The sequence below is a fragment of the Hipposideros armiger genome, unplaced genomic scaffold, assembly GCF_001890085.2.
Source record: "Hipposideros armiger isolate ML-2016 unplaced genomic scaffold, ASM189008v1 scaffold_91, whole genome shotgun sequence".
In the NCBI taxonomy this organism is placed as follows: domain Eukaryota; kingdom Metazoa; phylum Chordata; class Mammalia; order Chiroptera; family Hipposideridae; genus Hipposideros; species Hipposideros armiger.
In genome coordinates, this window is record NW_017731441.1 from 1,227,306 (window position 1) to 1,250,162 (window position 22,857).

A 22,857-nucleotide genomic window follows, 5' to 3' on the forward strand; every position below is an offset into this window, starting at 1 on the left:
TAAGTTCTCAAAATTCTTTTTAATAATATGTGTAGTTCACACCGCTACAACCAATATAAAAACTGATTCCTGATTTTGTATAAATTAACAAGTTGAGAATCATTATAATGCATCAGTATGCAAGTACCAAATGGTTGGACCAAAGATAAATCACAGTGAAGAGAAACATCTGCGAACAGCAAACATGAAAGTCATATAGGTACTGAAATAGGTGTGCACACACACACCCAGGCAACCTTCCGTCAGAGGCCAGGCTGTCAGGCAAGGAGCAGCACGGGGACAACGGTCTCTGGGGACCCTGGCTCTGCAGAACGGTTTCTATATAGAATTCGTTTGTTCCCTGCCTCACAGCACAGCAATGTAGACGATTCACATTGACCTTCTCTTAATAACCAGCTGTCGTTTCCACTCAGATCTCCTGTGCGTGCAGTTCTACAGAGGAGCTCCTTGGCTTTCTACACTTCCTCTGACCACAGCTCGTTTGGTCACACCCACTGCCAATCTTGTAAATTGGGCCGTCGGGGGCCTCTGAGTGTCAAGCACAGCACCCAGATTTGGTCCGTGTGGGCGGCTTGTAACTGGAGATATCCACAGTCTGCGGTGGCCCCTGGGCTCTCTGCCGCAAGATCATGGGCACCACCATGTCGAACAAGGTCTCAAACAGCAGGTCCACGTTGTGCCCGGTCTTGGCGCTGGTCTCGAAGCACATCTGCTCAGCGGCCGGCACGTCCTTCTCGTCCAGCATCTTGTACTTCAGGATCTTTTTATAAAGTGCCACCGCGTCTTCCAGCTGCACCTGCTTGGGCACCTTGGGTGACTCACAGTTGCCACCCGCCAGCCTGGGGCCGCACTCTTCCTTCTCCAGGCTCTCCACGGTCCCCTCCTCACTGAGGTCCACCTTGTTCCCCACGATGGCGAAGAGACAGTCGGTGCTGGCCGTGTCCGTCAGGCTCAGGAACCTGTCCTCCAGCTCCACAAGGCTCTGCGGGTAGTTCACGTCGTAGGTGAGGATGATGGCGGTCGCCCCCCGGCAGTACATGGAGCCCAGGCCGTGGAACTGCTCCCGCCCTGGTGGGGGACAGGGAAAGAAAGACATGAGTTATTTCTCCTCTCGTTTGCACCCACCGACCACGCCACATGGGAACCCCCAGGAGGGACCATGGAATTGGGACTCCAAATGTAGGTGTGGCTGGAGCTGGACTGGATGGAGACACTGAGGTGCAGAAAGACGACGTGATTGGCCCAGGCAGTCCCCTGCTCCTCTGGGTGACTGCAGGCCCACCCCACAGCAAGCAGTTTCTACCCAACCTATCCATGTACAGTAGTCAACCTACAAGACTAAGAAGATACCCCATGCCCTACTTTCCTTCTAATTAAAGATTGTATGGCTTGTTCCTATTTTTTTGCGTTTTAAAAGGTGTTCAAATAAAATGCTCCTACTATGGGTCTTGATTTTTTATGACACAGTCCGTGCCACATCTCAGCACTGCAGTCATTCTGACAGGCACCAAGCAAGTCTACCTCCACATGGGCACACACAGCTGCCCAGTGCCCCAGGTCCTGCTCCACGGCCCGGGTTCCTATCCACCTGCCTGGGATGTAGGCCCACTGGTCAACCCACCTGACCACTTGTTACTTTCCAGAGGGTCCTTGGCTGTTTTCCAGACTACTTTAAAGTCTCTGTCAGTCCCATCCCCGCCCTACGTCCTGCCCCTCACACTCCCTCTGAGCACCGGCTCACACATAGTACAAGAGCAAATCGACATCTTGGTTATGCAGTTAATATGTCTCTCTATCAGCAGGGAGGGTTGGACCACATGGTTTTACTTGCCCCTACGTATTCAGTGCCTATAAATGTGTTGAGTAAGTGAAGCCATAAATTACCTCCTCCATTTATTAAAAAAATATATATATACACAGTTTTTCTCTTACGTAAGATTTCTTGGTTTGTTTTGTAACAATTTGGTCTGATTTGCAAGATGGTTAGGAGTCTCATTCATGTCAGAGGCTTCATTTACACCCTGCACCGGGCATTAGGCATCTCGACTCCCACCTTTGCTCTAATGAGGGGAAGAGAGAGGAGGAAGGGAAGAAGGGAAGGACAAAGGGAGGGAAAAAGGGAGGGAGGGATGACCTTGACATGTGAAACCCACAAAGAACTCACATTTTTCATCACGCTCGAACACTTTTATTCCCTCGTATTAAATCATTAGAAAACCTGCGAAAAGGTGCAGATCCCAGATACGTGGCAAGCCCAGTGGGTCCCCCTGCATTGGGGCTGGTCTGCAGAGGCCAAATTTGATCAGCGTTTGTGTCGCTAGGTTTTCACACAGTCCCTTCAGTTTTCCTTCATCTCTTCATTGTGTGGGAAGACAGTTCACCGACTCCAGGAAGGGCGATTGATAAATTCAAAATGGAGCCTCCTCCCAAAGCCGTCTCAGGCCCCAGGACTAATCAGCCCTCTTCCTGCTGCCCCCCAATTCCATACCCCTTGATGGTGGGAGGATAAACCACCCTGGACCCAAGCCCTCTGGGCACATCTGCGCTCCCAGGGGGAGCTCAGGAAAGGCTTTCTGAAGTCACAGTAAGTCACAGTTCTCCTGGGCTTGCTTGCTTACACTCACATGGCCCCTTGCAGCGGTAACTATATTTCTAGAACATCATTGACAGCTTCTCTCTGGATTCTGAATCTGTTTCTGATGAAATTCTGTGACTCTGCCTGCAGCTTTTCAGTTTGGGTTACAGAGCCCTGTCGTTGACTACAGTGGGAACAGAACCCAAGAGGTCCATGACCTTGAAAGGGGAAAGAATGCTTATTCTCACCATCTTCTAACTGAAATTTAGCATTTCCTTCAATTATACATATTGGCAACAAACCAGAAATGATATTAAGGAGCAATACCTGTGGCTTTGTCATGGATAGCAATAACAGGGACTTTCAAGTTCACATTACAATTGTCACCATATCTTCAAGTGTTTATGCACATCACCATTTCAAAATCACAACAGCTATTTTCCCTGCCCTTTATAAAGGAAGCCCAGGGCCGGCTGAGTGGCTCAGTTGGTTAAGAGCTCGCTCAAGAGTTTGAGCTCTGAGGGCCGGCTGAGTGGCTCAGTTGGTTAAGAGCTTGCTCAAGAGTTTGAGCTCTGAGCAACAGCAGTTCGAGTCCTGGCCCAAGCTGAGCTGCCAACAGGTGGCAAGATGGCTCAGCTTAAAAAAAAAAAAAAAAGGAAGCCCAGTTTCCTGATAAAACTCTGTATTTTATTGCCTGCATTGAAATACAGTATTCAGAGAAAGGGTCACGGGCTCTTACCACTCAGGTACAAAGGGGTCCTTGCCACAAAAGAAATGAAGACCCATTGGTCTATGGGCCTTTGGAGCATGGATTGAAGGCATGACACTTACACATATATATTTATATAAAATGTAGTGTCCTTTGCCAATAAACCACTGTTTTCAGTCAAATGGCCGAGAAACACAAAAAAGTTTCACCTCAATCACTGTGAACAAGCCACGTTCTCAGACAGGCCAGGTGGCAGTGCCTCATTAGGGGGCAGGCAGCCGCCCCCCATGGAGCCAGCCCTGGGGAGAGCATCCTGCTGAGAAAGACACCCACATGCTGACACTTGTGTCTTCTCCCTTACCCAGAGCCAGACCCAAAGCCAGGGCCCCCCGCTTCTCCCACAAAGCCCCACGGGCTTCCTCAAAGCATCTGATGGGGTAGGCGAGATGGAGAAAGCGACCTGTTGCCAGCCTGGAAAAGGCTTAGCAGGAGTGGGAGGTATGCAGCCTGCCCTGCAGCGATTCTAAAGGTCAAAATGAAGTGCCAGTTTCCAATCACCAGGCCCACTGCCCTCTGCTAGGAAGGGCCAGCCCACTGACAAGTGGCATGTACTCTGGAATTCATCACCCGCCGAATGAAATTCCTCTCCTTTAGCACACTGATAGCAGGTCAGTCTTAAGCCTGATCATTTAATTATAAGTTGCATGTCAAATTGCACTGCACACCAACATGCAGAAAATAAGCAGCCTTCTCCAGACTCTTTGTGGATACCCATGGGAGAAGATGATGAAGACATCTTTAAAAACTGGCAACAACCAGGGTTAGTTAAAAAGAAAAGAGAGAAATGCTTCCCTGTCATTTCCACTGAGCTGGGACTTTTCTTTCAGACACTAATCGCATGTGTAGCAATCCAGGCACCTTGAGGTTTTCCAACAGCTAAAAATGTTATCAGCTCCCACCCACTGGATTTCACACAAGAGTGACCAAGGGGAAATAAGGCGGCATGCCAGTTATCCTGGGAGAATTTTTTCCAAGTCTGTTCTATAGCTCACTGAGGACAAAAAGGCAACTGTGCTCATGCCTAGGCCTGAAATAGTTGTCCTTTCCAGATAAAAATGTCTGATTTGCCTTTAAAAACTAAACAAGATACATAAATCATAAAACCCAAAGAGAAATCTTAATAACTAAAGGAAGTAGAAACTGAAGAATTCCCAAAGGCTAGCTTGAAAAGAGAGTAAATAAAAGTTGCTGTTCAAATCACATAATGTTATCTACCCATTAACCAATACAGGAGAAACCGATGCACAGGAAGTGGCCCACGGAAGCAGGAATGCTGGAGCCCAGAGCGAGAACACTGTCCCCAGGTCACCCATAAAGAGCCTGACTCTAGAGACAGACTGCCTGCATTCACATCCCACAGCGTGACCTTGGGCAAGTCACTGAACTCTCTGGGCCTCAGTTTCCCATCGCCAAAATGTGGATAGTGCCCACCAAAGGATGGTTGTGAAACCAGAATTAATTTTACAGGTAAACTGCTGAGAACCGTGCCTGGCAGGTGTTACACCCTAGGTAAGTGCTTGTTAAATAAATCGCGAATTGGATTCTACCCAAGCCTATGGATAAACTCCATCATCTCAGGACCCCCATGTCCTGGATCTCTTCATCAGCACATTTACAAACTGCCTCCTCAGGCTTGCTGGTCACTTTTACAGTTGACGTATCTCCTACATCTTTCTTATCTTTACAAGGCGTTCTTTAGAGGATGACCTCCCCAATTCTGGGGGCTCTTTAATCATGTAGCTGCCACACACTGTGCCAGGAGAACTGAAAAACCGCCCAGCGGCAGGCACGGGGAAACAGAAGTCCACAGCCCACAATGATCCCAATCAGCTGCTGGACGAGCGAAGACAAAGTGCCCAGCTGTCTTCTCTTTTATTCTCTAGTCGTCCTCAAGCCAAATGACAACCAGCGTTTTATCCCAAGCTACATATCATTTTCTATTTAAACGATCTAAACTAACTGAATGGATGATATAGCCATCAGAAATCACGTTATAACACTGGCTGCACATTTTTAACATGGGGGGGACGCTTTTTAAAAATACTTATGTGCTCAGACCCCCCACCCCAGAGCACGTAAGTCAGGATTTGATGGGGCAAGGGTACCGGTGTCATTGTAAAACTCCCCTGGTAAATATTGGGTTGTCGGAAAAGTCATGACGTATTTTTTCAATGTTTTTCATTGCAAAAATGCGTCATGACTTTTCCGACAACCCAATATAATGCGCAGCCAGAGGTGAAGACCACCAATGTGTTAAGTAAGAGTAGGAGATAAAAAGGCAGTTATTACAATGTGAGAATCAGAATGCTTCTTATTTCAATGCAGTTGAAAAGTAAGGTCTGCCAGGAAATGTACCGTAACTGCAGATGCTGAAAGAAAGAGGAACTTTTCAAATGGCCTGCAAGATCCAGAACGCCCCCCAAAACGGGAGCTCACAAAGTATCCATGTGACGACGCCAAAAAAAGATTCACACAACCAGAGATGAGAACAAACAGAAACTTCAGGGCACACCCAGAAATAGGACCACCAGCACACAGCCTGGAGAAGCTTAGTCGACAGTGAGCTGTGACATACCTCCTTTCAGAGAGAGCTTTTAAAAAATAAAGTCCTATTCCCAATGCTTTCAATTCCAACCACAGCATTATAAATACTACCTGAAAATTACTTCAGTTCTATTTTGCACAGTTTAATGAGTTTTGACTAAAGGTCACAGTCACGGGCAAGGTCTATAACATTCCATCTGCATGTATGTGTTTCTACACTGATCGCGAACCTGGTAAGAGAATGGCCCCATGGAAACAATTACCCTCCAGGAATGTTCACAAAGAAGAGGTGTTTAAAGCTCTTTTAGTGCAATAAGAAAAAAGGAACCACATGGGCCGGCCGAGTGGCGCGATGATTAAGAACTGGCTTGGGATGCCAGAGGGCCCCGGTTCGGATCCCACATATGAGGGCCAGTGACACTGCCCTCTACAGCTAAGATGCTGAACAACAGCTCAACCTGGAGCTGGGCTGCCGTGAGTCGCTGGTGACGGCGTAGGCTGCAGCCCCTGTGGCAGTGGGTTGCCATGGGCTACCGTGTGTAGCCAGCAGCCAGCGTGAGCGGCCAGCAGCGGCGGGGAGCGGCCATCCAGAAGCCGGCGACTGATCTGCCTCACCTGGGAAGAGCGCGATGATGGTGCCAACTTGGGCCAGTGAAGCAGCGTCCTCCACAACTAGACTGAAGAACAAAAGGACAGCAACTTGTCTATTCCCCTTCCCCAATTCCCCAGCACTGTTCCCTTCCCCCCAATTCCCCAATAAAAATCTTTAAAAAAAAAAAAAAAAAGGAACCACAAGCCTTTCCAGGGTGATTAAAGGAGTTGGCTGTCTACGGCCACTGCTGGGCACAGCTTCCTCACTGGTATGTGCAAACGGAAGAGGCAACAGGGCAAGGGGATGTTCAGAATCTACTTTTCAGGCAGAGGTTCCCGTAAATGAGTGGGCGAGTCGGCCACACCACGACACCTGTGTGCGATGGTTCCTTTCATGTGTCAACGTGGCCAGGCCATGGTGCCTAGCCATGTGGTCCGACTAGTAGAGACGTTGCCATGAAGGTACTTTTCAGATGTGATTAATATCTGCAATCAATTGGCTTTAAGTAAAACAATTTACCCTTCATAATGTGGGTGGGTCTCCTCCAATCAGCTGAAGGCCTTAACAGTAAAGACAAATCTGGAGAAAAAGGAATTCTGCCCCCAGACTACAACTCGAGTTATAAAAACTCATGCCTGGGCCTTTTGAGCTTCCTTTGCTCGGCCCGCTCCAAACTCTTTGGAGTGTACTTGCTTTTCCAATAATGGCCTTTGAGCCATTCTCTACTGCTCGGGCCTGCTTCTATTTCTTTGAAATGTATTTTTATTTCTAATAAATTCCTTTTCTGCAACTTTAAAATATAAATAAGTAAATAAAAACTCATGCCTGACTTGCCAGCTTGCTGTTTTACAGATTTGGGACTCAAGTCTACAATATCAGCTCTTCCCTGGGCCTCCAGCTTGCCAGCCTGCCCTACAGATTTCAGATTTGCCAGCCCCCACAATCACGTGCAATTCTTGCCTCTCTCTCTCTCTCCCTCCCCATATATATACACACACATCCGACAGGTTCTGTGCCTCTGGAGAAGCCGGACTAACACTTAGAGCTACTCGCTTATTTCCCTGGGATACGTCCCCTCGGGAAAGTGGCTGCTGTGAAAGCCACTCTCCTGAGGGTGGGACTATTTCAGCAGCCTGTCTCCTCTCCTGCTCCCCCATCTCCACACATCTCCACAGAGGCCCTGATTCCCTCCATAGACAGAGAGGGCCCCGCTAGCCCCTTCCTAAGTGACATGGGACACCATAGCCCACTATACATCCTTCGGGCATTTCTTGATACCTCACAGCTGGGTCACACTCCTAGACCCCGTCTCTAGCAATCTGCACCATAGTCTGTGGGAAGCTGTGCTGCTCAGCCAAACTGGCCACTAGCTCCATGGGAAAGAGGGCAAGTGGCCTGAAAGGGGCTTTCAGCAACCACAAGTATTATTTTGACCCAAACTGGCTACTTCTTCATTAAGGATTTCTTGTCTGACCTCTTCATTAGCCTGACTAGTTCTCTTCCTAAGTGAAAATCTCCTCCCACATACTTCCTGGACTTCCTAGCTGGTTTCAAAATAAAGCGTGGACTCCACAACACTTCCTGTCCTGTCGGGTTTTCAACAGCTAAACAACAACCATAGGAAAGATACAATTTCCAAAATGGGTATCTAGGAACATCTTCTATTGAGGTGAAGTGGACACAGCACAGGGACAGGGAAAATGAGATGAGGGTTATTTAGATTTTTTTCTTGGGTTTGAAGTTATCTTCTCCTTTTTCTATCTTTTATTCTTGTTTTTGTCCTATAAAAAGGGGATCTCTAGGGCCGGCCGAGTGGCACATTGGTTAAGAATTGGCTTGGGACGCCAGAGGGCCCCGGTTCGGATCCCACATATGAGGGCCAGTGACACTGCCCTCCACAGCTAAGATGCTGAACAACAGCTCAACCTGGAGCTGGGCTGCTGTGAGTCGCTGGCGACGGCATAGGCTGCAGCCCCTGTGGCACTGGGTTGCCATAAACTATCGTGTGTAGCCGGCAGCCAGCGTGAGCGGCCAGCAGCCGCAGTGAGTGGCCATTCAAAGGCCGGCGATTGATCTGCCTCGCCCGGGAAGAGTGCAATGATGGTGCCAACTTGGGCCAGTGAAGCCACATCTTCCACAACTAGACTGAAGAGCAAAACGACAGCAACTTGTCTGTTCCCCTTCCTCCGAGTCCCCAGCACTGTTCCTCTCCCCCAATTCCCCAATAAAATCTTTTAAAAAAAGGGGGATCTCATAGGGCCGGCTGAGTGGCTCAGTTGGTTAAGAGCTCGCTCAAGAGTTTGAGCTCTGAGCAACAGCGGTTCGAGTCAGCCCGAGCTGAGCAGCCGTGAGCTGCCAACAGGTGGCGGGATGGCTCAGCTAAAAAAAAAATAAATAAATAAATAAAAATAAAAAAAGGGGGATCTCTAAATCCTCCTACCACCTGTAGTCGGCTGAGTGGTGGCCCCAAAAGATACATCTAGGCTCTCGTTTCTCGAACCTGTGAATGGGACCTTATTTGGAAATAGGCTGTTGCCGGGGTAATCAGGTTAAAATGAGGTCGTTACAGTGCAACCTACTCCAATATAATTGATGTCCTTATAAGAAGAGGAGAGACACAGAGGCAGACACACAGGGGATGACCCTGTGAAGACAGAGGCAGAGACTGGAGTGATACATCTACAAGCCAGGAAACCACCAGAAGCTGGGGAAAGGCATGGAACAGATTTCCCCCAAGAGTCTTCAGAGAGAACCTGGCCCTGATTTCAGGCTTCTGCCTCCAGAATTGTGAGAGAATAAATTTCTGTTGTTTCAGCCTCCCAGGGTGTGGAACTTTGTTACAACTGCCCCAGGAAACTCATACTCCACTAAGGTATGAATCAGGCTACAAACCAATGGCCTCCTCATTCACAGATACCAAAAGCCATGAATTAAACAAGAGCCGTGTCCATGTGAAGGGGTCAGGCTGCCAAGAGAAACTTTTGCTCCCTTCTTCTCACCACTTTCTCTCCCCTCTACCAGCAGAAGAAAAAGCTAGATACTTATGAACTTCAATGAACTGCACTGGAGGAGAGTAACTGTGGTTCAGATAGCAGTGAACTCAAATACCCAGTCTCAATGCAGAGTCACGTGCCATCTCTTGAGCCAAAGTCAGCAAATCTGCTTACTTCCTGAAAACAAGTCATAAATTACAAAGCTAAGTTCACATGGACATAAATGTCTAAACTTTCTTCCTTGGTTCTAGTTCAACTTGGTGCCTGCAAGGAATGACTTTCACCCTCTCATCTGATTTACACAAGAAAAAATGAATCACCGAAGTCTAGTTCATTGTCTTTCTTGAGAAATACCAGAAAAGGTAGGAACCACTGAAAAAGGAAAACTAACGAATTATCCAGCCAAAGCAGTAGATTGGCTGCATCTTCTTGAGAAGGGAAGCTGTCACCAGAGCTGTTGTGAAAAGTACAGGTGCCCCATAATGGACAGGTAAACTTCAGATGACCAATAGAGATCCCTCCATGTAAGGGATCCTCATCAAGCAGACAGAACTGTACCAGGTGCTTATTTGGGATGCATGCTATTCTAGTTTTTAAAGTGAGTACACTGACTATTAATAATTTTCCCAATAGCTAATAGCCTTTGCACTCACTACTTCCAGGCACTGCACCAAGCCCTTCACACGGTCAGTCATTTAATTCCCACCCACCCTGGGGGGACTGCCATGGCATTTTCATCCCCAGGCCTGATGAAAGTACTGACAGAGAAACGCTGGCTGGCCACAGACACACGGACATCGAGCGGCAGAGGCAGCACCTGAACCCCAGCGATCAGAGTCCAGAGTCCCCACTCCTAAGCGCAATGCTACACTGTCAACTTCTAGTCTTACCCTAAGACAGGTTGGGGAGGTGGGCACTGGGTTCCAAAAAAGAAGGCCAGCATTTCAAAATCTTGAAGAAAAAGCAATGGGATGATTTCTGCTATACCTCCGTTATCAGAAACTGAGCAAGCCCACAAAGGCACGGTAAGCACAAAAGGCGGTAAGTATGAGTCCTGGGAGAACCAGCTCCCACAGGGACAGCGGTCTCCTCCAGCAAGGCGGCAGTGTGGACGGGCCCGAATGAACAGTTCATTATTCTCTCATGGTGGTAGCGCCATGTATGCAGACACACGTCTGGAGTCTACTGTGCACTTTTTGCCTGCAAAGTCTTATCTTGGCCTCACCAACCCGGAACGGGAATCACTCATCTCCTGGGTAAAGACCCTGAGACCAGGCCCTTCCCACTGCACTGGCTAGGTAAGAGCCCCACGCTGGTTACACATCACCACCGCACAGGAAAATCTTCATGAAAACTCTGTGCAAGGAAAGGCTGAGCAAACAGCCATCAGCTGGATATGAAAAAGTAGTTTAAAAGGGAAAAAAAAAATCCTACCGCCCAAGATAAATGGGTTTTTTTATTGTGCCAGACAAAGAAACTAAAACCTTAACACAAATTAATGAATTACAGCCATGAAAGATGTGATTAAATAACGTTTTAAAGAAAGGCTAATAATTAAAATCCAATTAATAACTTAGTTGCTTACATGTATAGTTCCTTTCATTTTGTTCTTAATAGTCTGTGACCACAAAAAGGCATTCAAAAACATAGCTGTGCTTCGTGACATAAAGGACGATGATTACTCTTTCAGCCTAGGAAGCCCGGGCTCACATTAGTAATAAAATGAAAAACAGCACTGCAGGGCTTAAGTATGAGATCTGCTACAGGCAACTATTTAACTACAGTCATCCAAACCCAAACTTGTAAAATGAAACTTTTTTCCTTTTATAAATAAAGGAACCCAAACCCAAAATGTTTCCAACTAACAGAATAGCAACATGTAAGGGAGAGAACAGTGTTTCAGAAAAATGGATTTATTTTCCCATTTAAATATGTATACAATGTATTTTACTCAATTCAGCATATGTGTTATTTCTGTTGTTTGTTTGATAATTTGAAGATTAAACTAAAAACAAAGAATGTGACATATGCTATATGAACCACTCAAATAATTAACTGAACATAAATTAATCCCTTACCTGTGACTCACTGATGTGGCTTTCTGAAATAATTACTAAGGTTATATAATAATAACTGGAATTTAATTCTCAATTGCTTTACTTTTTAGACATGAATTTACTAAAAATAATTTAATAACAAAGCCAAATAGCTCAAATAAAGAGATGTTTTTAATACTCTATTATTAAGAAAGAGATGCAAATCCAAAGAAAATACACTTATGTAACAGATTTAGCTTTAAAAAACAAAAACTCTCACATACCAGGATATTTAATCCAATCATTTTTACCTTCAACAGATACTCTGTTGTCCTGTGATAATTAATTTTTAGAATGAGATTATCAAAGAAAATTTCAATTATTTGCTAAATTCTCTACTTATTAAAGCAGGAAACTAAAATCACTTCAGATTTTTTAAAGCAAGTTTGAACTTGTTTCAAAGTCAAAGTTGAACTGCAAATACCATATTAAGAAAACTCTTTAACTCTATAAAGAGTTTTCTCTAAATATTGAGTTATCTAGAATAGCCTCTTATCTGGAGTACTCCATTCAGTAAATATCCCAGTTATTTCTAGCAGTTTTGCTATACAGAATAGTTCTTTCTTCTTCATAATATAAAGTCTTCTGAGAAATACACAGAGAATAAATGTTTTCCTGTTAATTCTATCCCAAAAGAAGCATATTAAACCCTTTCTGAACAATCCAAAGGAAACAATGGATTTTGCAGATGTTTACCATGTCTAATTACTTCTTGCTTAACAGATTGGGTGTGTTCTAACAAAATTCCCTGAAAAGTACATTACCCATTAATAGACATTGTAAAATGCCCTCTGGGGATGACAGAGGCAATCTGGTATGGACATAAAAGGAGCTACATAGCAGACCTGACAAGCTCAGTGACCAAAAGTAACCATATAGGATGGTCTGATCTCTAACTGGGCAGGTCATGGTGGGTAGTCACATCCCAGGCCTATATCTTCCATAGCAAAATTCATTATTTACCTTAAGCAAGCCCTGTCCATTGTTCTTATGCATCTAGGATAATACACCTTTGGAAGTCAGAGTAATTTTCTTTTCCAGACAGAGGCATAACGACTGGACACAGCAGCTGCTGGGACCAATGGCTACACAGTAACCTACTAGTTAATCAGATTGGAAATTAATTAGGTTTGGAATGTGCTTTTGCAACTGCTGGAGAAAAGATGTGCAGCTAAAGAAACAATAAGTCAACCAGCTTTGAATAGTGGGAACAAAGTGTCCTTCAGACATCCCAGACATTGTTTATAACAAGACACAACCCAAACGCAGCACCGCAACTCACAACTCGTCCTAGTGCTGTGAAATACGAATCAGCACACACCATTCCTTATCTTCTCATCCTGCAAGGTCCTCAACGGGAGAGTTGCTGTTATGACACAAACTTAGAAAGTATTTTAAACATCCTGCATTCGCTCTGACTTGCCATGTTTTAGGACAAACTGCCAGTGAGAAAGGAAGAACCGCTTCCTCTGTTCTTCGTTATTGATGTGGATATCCCTGAGCCAGAGCCTCCCTGAGCCTCGATGTCTTCACCAGGTTAGTTTCCTTGGTCAACTGAATCTGGCTCCTCTAACCACGACCGCTACAGCTCGCTGTAGGAGCTGCCATCAGAGCTAATGCTGACTGAGATTTCACTTCCAAGTGCCGGGTAAAGTGGCAAGCTACACGTGCGTGCACACACACACACACACACACACACACACACACACACACACACGCACTTCATTTCACCCTCGCCGCTGTCAGGGTACACACTACAGATCTTTAAACACAGGCCCAGCGAGCTCAGGCGGCTGCTCAAGGATCCCCAAGAGATTAAGAAGCTCATGACATCCGCAGTGGTATGAATAGCTTAAGTAAGGAGCTGCCAAACAAGAAGGGTTTTAATGGCAGTGAAGGACCTCTAAATTCTATGAGGACAAGGATGAGATTTGGTCAAGCACTTTTTTGAGCAATTCCACCCTGACACGTGTTAAAAGACAATCTTCGAGAAAGGGCAAAATCGTGACGCTCAAATGGATATGAAAAATAAATGTATGTTAAAGATGTTATTTAACTCATTTAGTGAGGGAGCTAGATATGTCATACTGGCTCTAAGACATGAAGGAGGCACAGATGTATATGGGGTATACACATAGCAATACTGGAGTATGGAGGATAACAGAGAAACACATGTAGAAATTCACAAAGGAATGATGAAGTGATATGCAAATGGAGGCAAAACTGTTTTTTCCACAAAGTAGTGTTTTGTACACCTGAAACTATTTTTTCAAAAAATTAGGTCCCGGGGTGGCCAGTTAGCTGTTGATTAGAGTGCAGTGTTCATAACACCAAGGTGGCAGGTTCGATGCCCATGCCCTCCACAACTAGATTGAAACAACTACTTGACTTGAAGTTCATGGGTCCTGGAAAAACACACTGTTCCCCAAAAAAGTTTTTTAAAAATTAGGTCTCCAATTAATGCCTGTCCTATCACCTTTTCTTCATGGCACTTATTAGAGATGCTATTATTGCATGTTCTTTGTCTGATGCCAATCTCTCCACCTGACTTAAATCCCAGGATGAAAGGTGGTCCACTTTGTTACTGCTATTCCCTGAGCTCAGCACAGTGTCTGGTTCATGAAAAGTGCTCAAAGCCAGTGCTGACAGAATGAATGAACAAATGGACTCACACTTACAGATGCTCACTCTGTCCACATTAGAATGCTAAAACTAGAAGGAACCCTGGAGGTCATTTTGCTGAGGTGGTAACTGAAGTGGCCACACAAGACTCCTCAGAGCTTGGAAAAGCACAAAAACATGAGTGTGAGCACAAAGTAGGGAAGATAATAAAATCCCCACCTCTCAAAAAATTAACACAAAGCAATAGATAGAAAGGGCACAATAAGAGACTATAAACTATGCCCTTTAATACTGAGCAAAGGGCCTCTTCATATCTATCATTCGTTTTTAAGCAATTAATGATTATAATACCTTGACTTTGGAAAAAATGTTACCATTTTACTTTGGAGTTCTATATTTCTATTTGATAATCTGACTCCATGGAAACACCAAGTCGGCTCCCCAGCACACAGGCTTTCACGGACCTGCAGCATTTGCTACAGGACAGGCTGAACTTTTGCACAACAAATCACAAAAGTGTTCTTCCTTCTCCAGGATTCAGATACATTAGAAACCTGGATCTCCATCCAACAAGGTTGAAGAGCTTACTTACTGTGCTGGTCAGAGCACTCTACAGGCACCTTCTCTACCGAGATTATCCAGAAACAGCACAGCCAAGCTTAGGGAAACAGACAGATTCAGGACCTCTATCTCAAGGACAAGTCACATAACATCCTGAATTTGCTGTCTCTGTATAAATGAGAACACACATCTCAGGCATGGAGACACGTGTATAAAGTGCACATAATTCTACATAGATAAAGCGCTGACTGAACAGGCATTTTGATACGTTAATCTTGTTAGCTGTAAGACAGCCCAAGGTTGGAACTATTTTTAACTTGTCACTTTTGGGCACAACAGTGTTTTTGTTTTTTCAGTTCATAGGTGCACCATGCACTAAACAGAATGTATATTGATACACAGTTGTCACAATGTGTACATGCACACGCAGATTAAATATCATACACTGAGTGTTCTGTCCTGGTTCACTCTCACTTTAGAGATGACCCTTCTGTGAAGGACAGGACATGGTTTGGTGACTGAGTGCATAAACACTTAGTTTGCCCAGCTCAGATCCCAGCTCAGCCACTTCTGGACTTTGTGTTAACTCACACAGGATTAACCTTGTTCCCTTCGTGAGTCCAAGAGAGGATCACAGGAGTTACAATGCACAGCCCTGGTACGCAGGATGTACTATGGAGGCAGAAGCTATTAACTGGCCAGAATCTGTGATAGAGTCTCATCCTGGAGGGCTGGACAGATGTTTTTTTTTGGGGGGGTGGGGGTCCCTGAAATACTTTGTAAGGTTACCATCTTCATGATAGCTCATCAGCCTACACAATCAGCATTACAAACGTGCCAGTAGATTTATTCTTTAAAACTGAACATTTATTTTCAGGTACAGTTAAGCATTTCAGGTATAACCCAGGATAAAAAAGCTTCTTACATGAGGAGTAAATGTTTATCTACCACAAGATCAACTCTTGATGCCTGTGAAGTCTGTTACTCATAAAATTAAGGATTTTCAAAAACTAAACAGGGAAATGGTCAGCAGAGTACAAAAATAAACATGAGTGCATTAGCAAGGCAACTTCAGTTACAACACTGCTTTCTTTTTTTTTTTTAAGATTTTTTATTGGGGAATTGGAGGATGGGAACAGCGCAGGGGAATTGGGGAAAGGGGAACAGACAAGTTGCTGTCGTTTTGTTCTTCAGTCTAGTTGTGGAGGACGTTGCTTCACTGGCCCAAGTTGGCACCATCATTGCGCTCTTCCCGGGTGAGGCAGATCAGTCGCCGGCTTCTGGACGGCCGCTCACAGCGGCTGCTGCCTACACACGGTAGCCCATGGCAACCCACTGCAGCAGGGGCTGCAGCCTATGCCATCGCCGGCGACTCACGGCAGCCCAGCCCCAGGTCGAGCTGTTGTTCAGCATCTTAGCTGTGGAGGGCAGTGTCACTGGCCCTCATGTGGGATCCGAACTGGGGCCCTCTGGCGTCCCAAGCCAGTTCTTAACCAAAGCGTCACTCAGCCAGCCCTGCTTTCTTTTGATCCAACAAATATTTTTAAATAATTCAAAGCAGAATAGTAGATTAGGTAATACCGTAATTCTAACCTTTGAGTATTATTTGATGTACTAGCATTACATAGAACAACCTTTAAGAGCTATATTTCATTTCTTATTTAATTTCACTTAGACCACAAGTCTTTCAGGAAAATGTCCTATTTGAAATTTTTCATGGCTCAGGGTTTTTACTATAATTGTAACAAACTAAGCCTCAGCCATTGAGCATTTGGCTAAAATGTGTAATGAGTACATCCCTAATTTTCAGATATAAAGGAAAAAGCCAACTGATAGCACTTTGCCATGTTTTCCAGTAGTATATTTTGCTTGTTTGTTTGAGGAGCAAGAGGAAGGCTATAACAGTGACTAAGAAAGAAGTTCTCTGAGAATCTGTAAGCTAGAAACCCCCTGTCCGCCAGCTGCTATGGGCCTTACAAACAGTAAGAGCCCAGGGCAACTGAGGAAGTTATACCATTCTTCAAAGCAACCTTGAAACATGCAGAAAGGTTCAACACCTCTTCCAAGTTCATACGATGTTGATGAAAAGCAGCTACTATGGCTTACATTCCAAAGAAGGAATGCCAGAGCCCCTTAATAACAAAGACCAAACACACTGTTCCTGGAGTCGGGCAGAGAGGAAAGGTCTGTGTAGACGGGCAAGGTCTGCGCCACAAGGAGGCTCTCCCACCCTCTCCCTGCTATGGCGCCAAACCGCCTCTATACCTCTCACCCCACCCTTCTTGAGGGTCACTCGCACCTGAAGCAGTAGTTTTACAAATAAACACAGGATCGTTTAAGAAGAAAAAGGTCTTTTGCTACTCTATCAATAATAATAATAATAACAACAACAACAACAACACTTTTTCTTCCAACAATCAATTTTCTAGCAAATTGATGGGTGCTCACTCAGCCCACATGACTGGCCCTGGGGACTCTCAGAGACATGCAGTGACACTTTACAAACTTGCAACTTAGGCTTGAGTACTCCAGGCTTGTTGCTATTTATCTAGTCAGGGTTGTGCTCCAAAACAGGGAATTTTGGGGTGCCTGGGTTTTGGCATTTGTGGAAACAAAAGAGAGCATTCAGTGATGGGGAGCTGAGTAAATATCAGGAACACTGAAGGGGAAAAGTGAGATCCCCACATCTCACCCCTTCCACAGAGATTAGAAATCATAGACTAATAAACTGAAGTTCTTCTAACATTGACCATTTAAATAGAAAGCTGTATGTGAAATGCCAGTCAACTGTCATCCTAAAAATGTCAGACATTCAATCACTGCCCCAGTCCATTCTCATGAAGGCGTGCGGGTGCACGATGGCTGGATCTCTCTCGTTTTGTTGGCTGTCTGGTGTTCTGTTGGATTTGTTCTGTTTGGTCCCAAGCATGATGGAACCTGTCTCCATCTTAATCTCGTCCTGGTAGATGGTGTTCAAAGGGCACAGTGTACAACAACGTGCTCTGCTCATGGACGGCACCAAAGGAGAATGCTTAGCGTTAGGAAGGGTGGGTGGAAAGCACACCATGAAATATGACAAAAAGCAGACCTTAGGTCCAGGTTTTTCAGCACCCAGCGCAGCCTGAGCAAGCTTTGAGGCCTCTCTGGCTGGGCCTTAGGTTCCTGGTCTGTAAAAGGGAGATGACAAAAATACCAACCACACAAAGCAGTAGTTGTAAGAAATAAGAGAGTAGGCCCAAAAGGCACTAAGCATGCTATTAGGCACCCAAGAAGCCAAGAGAAAGCCCTTCCACTCGCACAAGCAGGGGCCTCCAGGAAGGTAGGGGCTGTATATCAGCAACCTGGAAGCCCCTAAGAAAACACTTCCAAGCCAGTTTTCCATAAGAACACTGCCCTGTTTCTCAGTAGATTTTAGTAGTGGGGATTTTAAAGCACAGATGCCCCTGAAATTAAATAAAGTATACATGATAGCAATAGCAGGAAAGGCATCACGGAACGAGGTGTAAACAGTGCAAAGACCGGTAGTTAGAGAGTCACAAGAACCCAACTCTGGCCCCTGTTCTGCCACTAACTAGCCATTAGATGTTGGATAAATAACTTCTTGAGTCTGTCTCTTCATCCAGAGGAGGAAGGGTCTGAGAAAATTGGCCTTTAAATCCTGTTCTAGTTTTATAGGATTTATACCAGATTCTGATTTCAATGTGTGCCCTATTCTATGGATACCTGCAATGAATATGCCAAATTTAATGATGCCTGCTGTGTTAGGAACTTAAGAATCTTCAACAGCTCGAAAGCTGAATAATGGCTTCTACAATGGACAAACTGGTCTCATTTTTCCTGCAAGCAAACCCAGAGAGGTCAAAGCTAAGCTCTGCTTTGCCCATAGTCCAAGGCCATTTGATCCACATCCCCCCCCCCAAAAAAAAAATGGGAAACTTAGCAATAGGTAGCTGAGCAATTTCAGAGGCCTGAGGACAGCACACAGAGAAAGAGACCAGGCCAGAGCCATCAGTTCACATCAACATCCTTTAGGTCCACAGAAGAAATCAACAAATACTTATGAAATGCTTTATAGGAGACGCAAGCTCAGCTTGGCTTATATTGGAATATGAATCCTAGAGTAAGTGTGTGGATTTGGGTTAGCTTGGGCTATGCAGGAAGGAGATCTCAGAGAAAAGGAGAACTGGATTTTTAATGCTGGGTGGAAATGATTTATCAGTGGAAAATGGGGGATAAGTGGTTGACGCGGCTGTCGCCAAGCTCCACAAGTGAACTTTTCTAAAGAACTCTGCGCCGAGACACAATGAACCATTAAATTCGTCTGATTTATGGCCAAGAAAATAATCAGGACTAAAACTTTACAATTCTTAGGTCACTTATTTCTAGTGCCACTCTCCAAGTGCCCTGCCTTTCCAACTGCACTTCTATTACACAGGCAGAGAAATAAAGGAAATTTTCATTGCAGAATGATCCACATGTGCTTGTACAAAGTCAGCCAAGAAAAATACGAAACAGACTATTTTCCTCATGAAGGTGTCTGAAAGTTAACTACTTATGTAGTTTATCCAAGTCTGTACATGAAAACATAAGTATATCAAAATGCAATAAGAACTTAAAATTGGCTTTTTAACAAATGGCATTGAGTCAACTGAGTGTTAAACATACACGTTTCATTAAACCCAAATATACTGCTCCTCAGTAATTTACCTGAGAGATGAAAATTTATGTTCACACAAAAACCTCTATGTGAATGTTTATAGTGGCTTTATTCATAATCACCAAAAACCGAAAGCAACCCAAATATCCTTCAACTGGTGGGTAGATAACCACACGGTAATACATCCACACAGTGGAACATAGCTCAACAATGAACAGAAAGGAACCCATGCAACAACACACATGCATCCCAAGCGCACTAAGCAAAAGAAGCCAGACTCAAAATGCTCCATACTGAATGAATGTAGAAAAGACAAAACTATAGCGACATAAAACAGATCAGTGCTGCCAGGGACTGGGGGTGAGTAGAGGCAGTGATGCAGAGGGACATGGAATTTTTTTAATGATGGAAAGGGTTTGTGGTTGTAGTTACACAACTGTATGTTTGTCAAAACTCCTAACTTTATACTACAAAGGGTAAATTTTGCTGCATATAAACAAACATTCAGTAAACCTCACTTAAAAATAAAACAAAACCGGGCGGCCTGGTGGCTAAATTGGTTAGAGCATGTGCTCTTAACAACAAGTTTGCTGATTCGATTCCCGAATGAGATGGTGGGCTGTGCCCCCCGCAACTAGACTGAAAACGACGATTGGACTTGCAGCTGAGCTAGACTGAAGGACAGCAACTTGACTTGGGGCTGATGGGTCCTGGAGGAAACACACTGTTACCCAATAAAAATTGTTTTTAAAAATGTATTTAAAAAACAAATAAAACAAAGCAAAGACAATTTTACCAAAAAAAAAACCAAAAATTATTATCCATGTAAAACTTGTTGTCAATTTTTAGACGACAAAGCCAAAAGCTTTTAAAATTCATGTGGGGAAAAAAAACCTCCTAGGTTTACCAAAATAGCATATTAAATACGAAATAGCACATTAAATAGCATTCTACTGCCTGTAATTTAAAGAACAGAACAGAACAAATTCTGAATCAAAGTGGTGGCATATATAATGGAGGCATGTCTTTCCAGAGTCACTTTTGGGGACTGAAGATGAATAAGAATTACATATCAATATTTTTCATCTTTTCTTTCAGCACTTGAAAAATATCGTGCCACGTCCTTCTGGCCTCCATGGTTTCTAAGGAGACATGGGTTTTCATTCTGACATTTTTTTCTGGTTGCTTTCAAGATTAAAAAAAATTTTTTATTAAATTTGTTGGGGTGACATTGGTTAGTAAAATTACATAGGTTTCACAGTGTATAGTTGTAGAACAGTGTACTGTTCTATAACACGTCATCTCTATATCATATTGTGTGTTCACCACCCAGAGGCAGCTCTCCTTCCATCACCATATATTTGATCCCCTTTACCCTCTACTACCACCCCTCTGCCCCCTTATTTTTAACTTGTCCCTTAATTTTCAGAATTTATGATGTGTCTTGGCACGGGTTTCTTTGGATTTATCCTGTTTGTTATTCCCTCAGCTTCTGGAATCCGCAGGTGTATATCTATTGCCAATTTGGGGGAGTTGTCAGCCATTATTTCCGCTCATGTTTTGTAAGCGTTGCCCTTTCTCTTCTTCCAGGACTCCAATGACAAATGTTAGAGCCTTTGTCCCACAGGACTCTGAGACTCAATTCATTTTCATTCAGTCTATTTGCTCTCTGTATTTCAGATTGGGTAATATTTATTATTCTGTCTCCCAACTCATGGGCTTCTTCTCCTCTCCCTTCCATTCCCCTGTTGAGTCCGTCCACTGAGACTGTAATTTTGATAACTGATTTTTTTAAGTTCAGAACTTTCCATTTGGTTCTTCTTTAAATATATTTTTGGCATATATTCTTATCTTTTCCATTTGTTTAAGTGTGTTCATAATTGCTCGTTGAAGCATTCTTATCACGGCTGCTTTAAAATCTTTGTCAGAAACTCTAACCTCTCTGTCATCTCAGTGTTGGCAACTACTGATTGTCTTTTTTGATTCAGTTTGAGATCTTCATGGTTCTTGTATAATGAGTAATTTTTTTATTGAAACTTGGACGTTTTCATACCGTGTTATGAGATTCTGGATTTTTCGTAAACCTTCCATTTTAGCTGGCTCCCTCTGACACCATCCCAGAGGGGCTGAGGGGGCAGGATTGTCTCTTTCCTGACAGGTGGCGACAGAAGTCCAGGTTCCCCATGTAGTGTCCACCAGCACCACGCAGTGGGAGGGCTCGTTATCACCAGGCGGGGAGGAGAGTGCGGCTCCCTCCTCACTCTTCTCTGACACCACCCTGAATGTCTGCCTTCTTCAGCTCCAAGTCTGGGATACATGAGGCAAAAAGAAAACCCAGGGAGCTCACCACTGGGTCATTCTTTGGATCTCAAGGTCTCTGGCCCGTCTACCTTCTTCTCTCCACCTTTCAGAGTTTAAGTTTGTTTTGTACATAACATTCATAGTTTTTAGCTGTAATTAGTGGGAAGACTGGAGAAAAGTACATCTGCTCCGTCTACCCAGAAGCAGAAGTCTTGGTGTGTTCTTCTTCATCGCTAAGTAGATTTTTATTGATATCAAAGTCAAAAGAGATGAGTTCCTAAAGAGGTGTTTTGAGGACACATATACCTAACGCCACAGACCAGTACTTCCTTACCATGCATACACTGGCCTAATTTGAGCTGCATTATGGGACTCATGACAGTAATATTTTACACTGATTTTATCATTCAGAGTCAATACCTTGTTAAGAAAATAAAACCACTAATTTCAGCCTCTCCAAATTTTTCCCATTGCTTTCAACAATTTCATTCAGCAAAAGCTTAGCTTAAAAAATATTATAGAGTAAAATGCTAGATTCTACGGAGAACATAAAAATGAATGAAACCCAATCTTCTCTCTAGGAGTCTGTAAATCAGAGGAAAGACAAACGGGTAACAAAAAATAGATAAAAGTCAGAAAACAATAAGGAACACAAGGTCACTTTGTAGCACAGTCTAGAGGAAGGAGGAATTCTTTCTTTGCTACAATGACCAATGACTGCTTCACAAAATGAGTGACATTGGAAGATGGGATATAATTGAAGTTGGGCATCTCCAGGCAAGGGGTCATTCCCAGAGAAAGAGACTATACACCAATGTGAGAACAGAGGGAAGATAGGCATACGTGATGAAATACAAATACAGGCATACCTCAGAGATACTGCAGGTTTGGTTCCAGAATTCAGTTGCAATAAAGCAAATATCGCAATAAAGCAAGTCACTAATGTTTTGGTTCTCCAGTGAATAAAGTTATGTTTATACTGTACTGTAGTGTATTCAGCGTACAATAGCATTATGCCTAAAAAAAACAACGTACACACCTCAATTAAAAAATACTTTAACACCTGAAGCTGATGTTGTATAATATTGTATGTCAACTATAGGTGAATATATATATATATATATATATATATATATATATATATATA

General features: G+C 43.9%; 1 protein-coding gene across 1 annotated transcript in view; it reads right to left on the reverse strand.

Annotated features, from left to right (window-relative positions):
• Positions 1-22,857, reverse strand: part of RAB20 (RAB20, member RAS oncogene family) — a 30,633-nt gene continuing 7,776 nt past the window's right edge. The window contains exon 2 of the mRNA XM_019644779.1: positions 1-1,068. Within this exon, the coding sequence (XP_019500324.1) occupies positions 536-1,068 (533 nt within the window). The 3' untranslated portion in view covers positions 1-535. The remainder of the gene's footprint in view (positions 1,069-22,857) is intronic.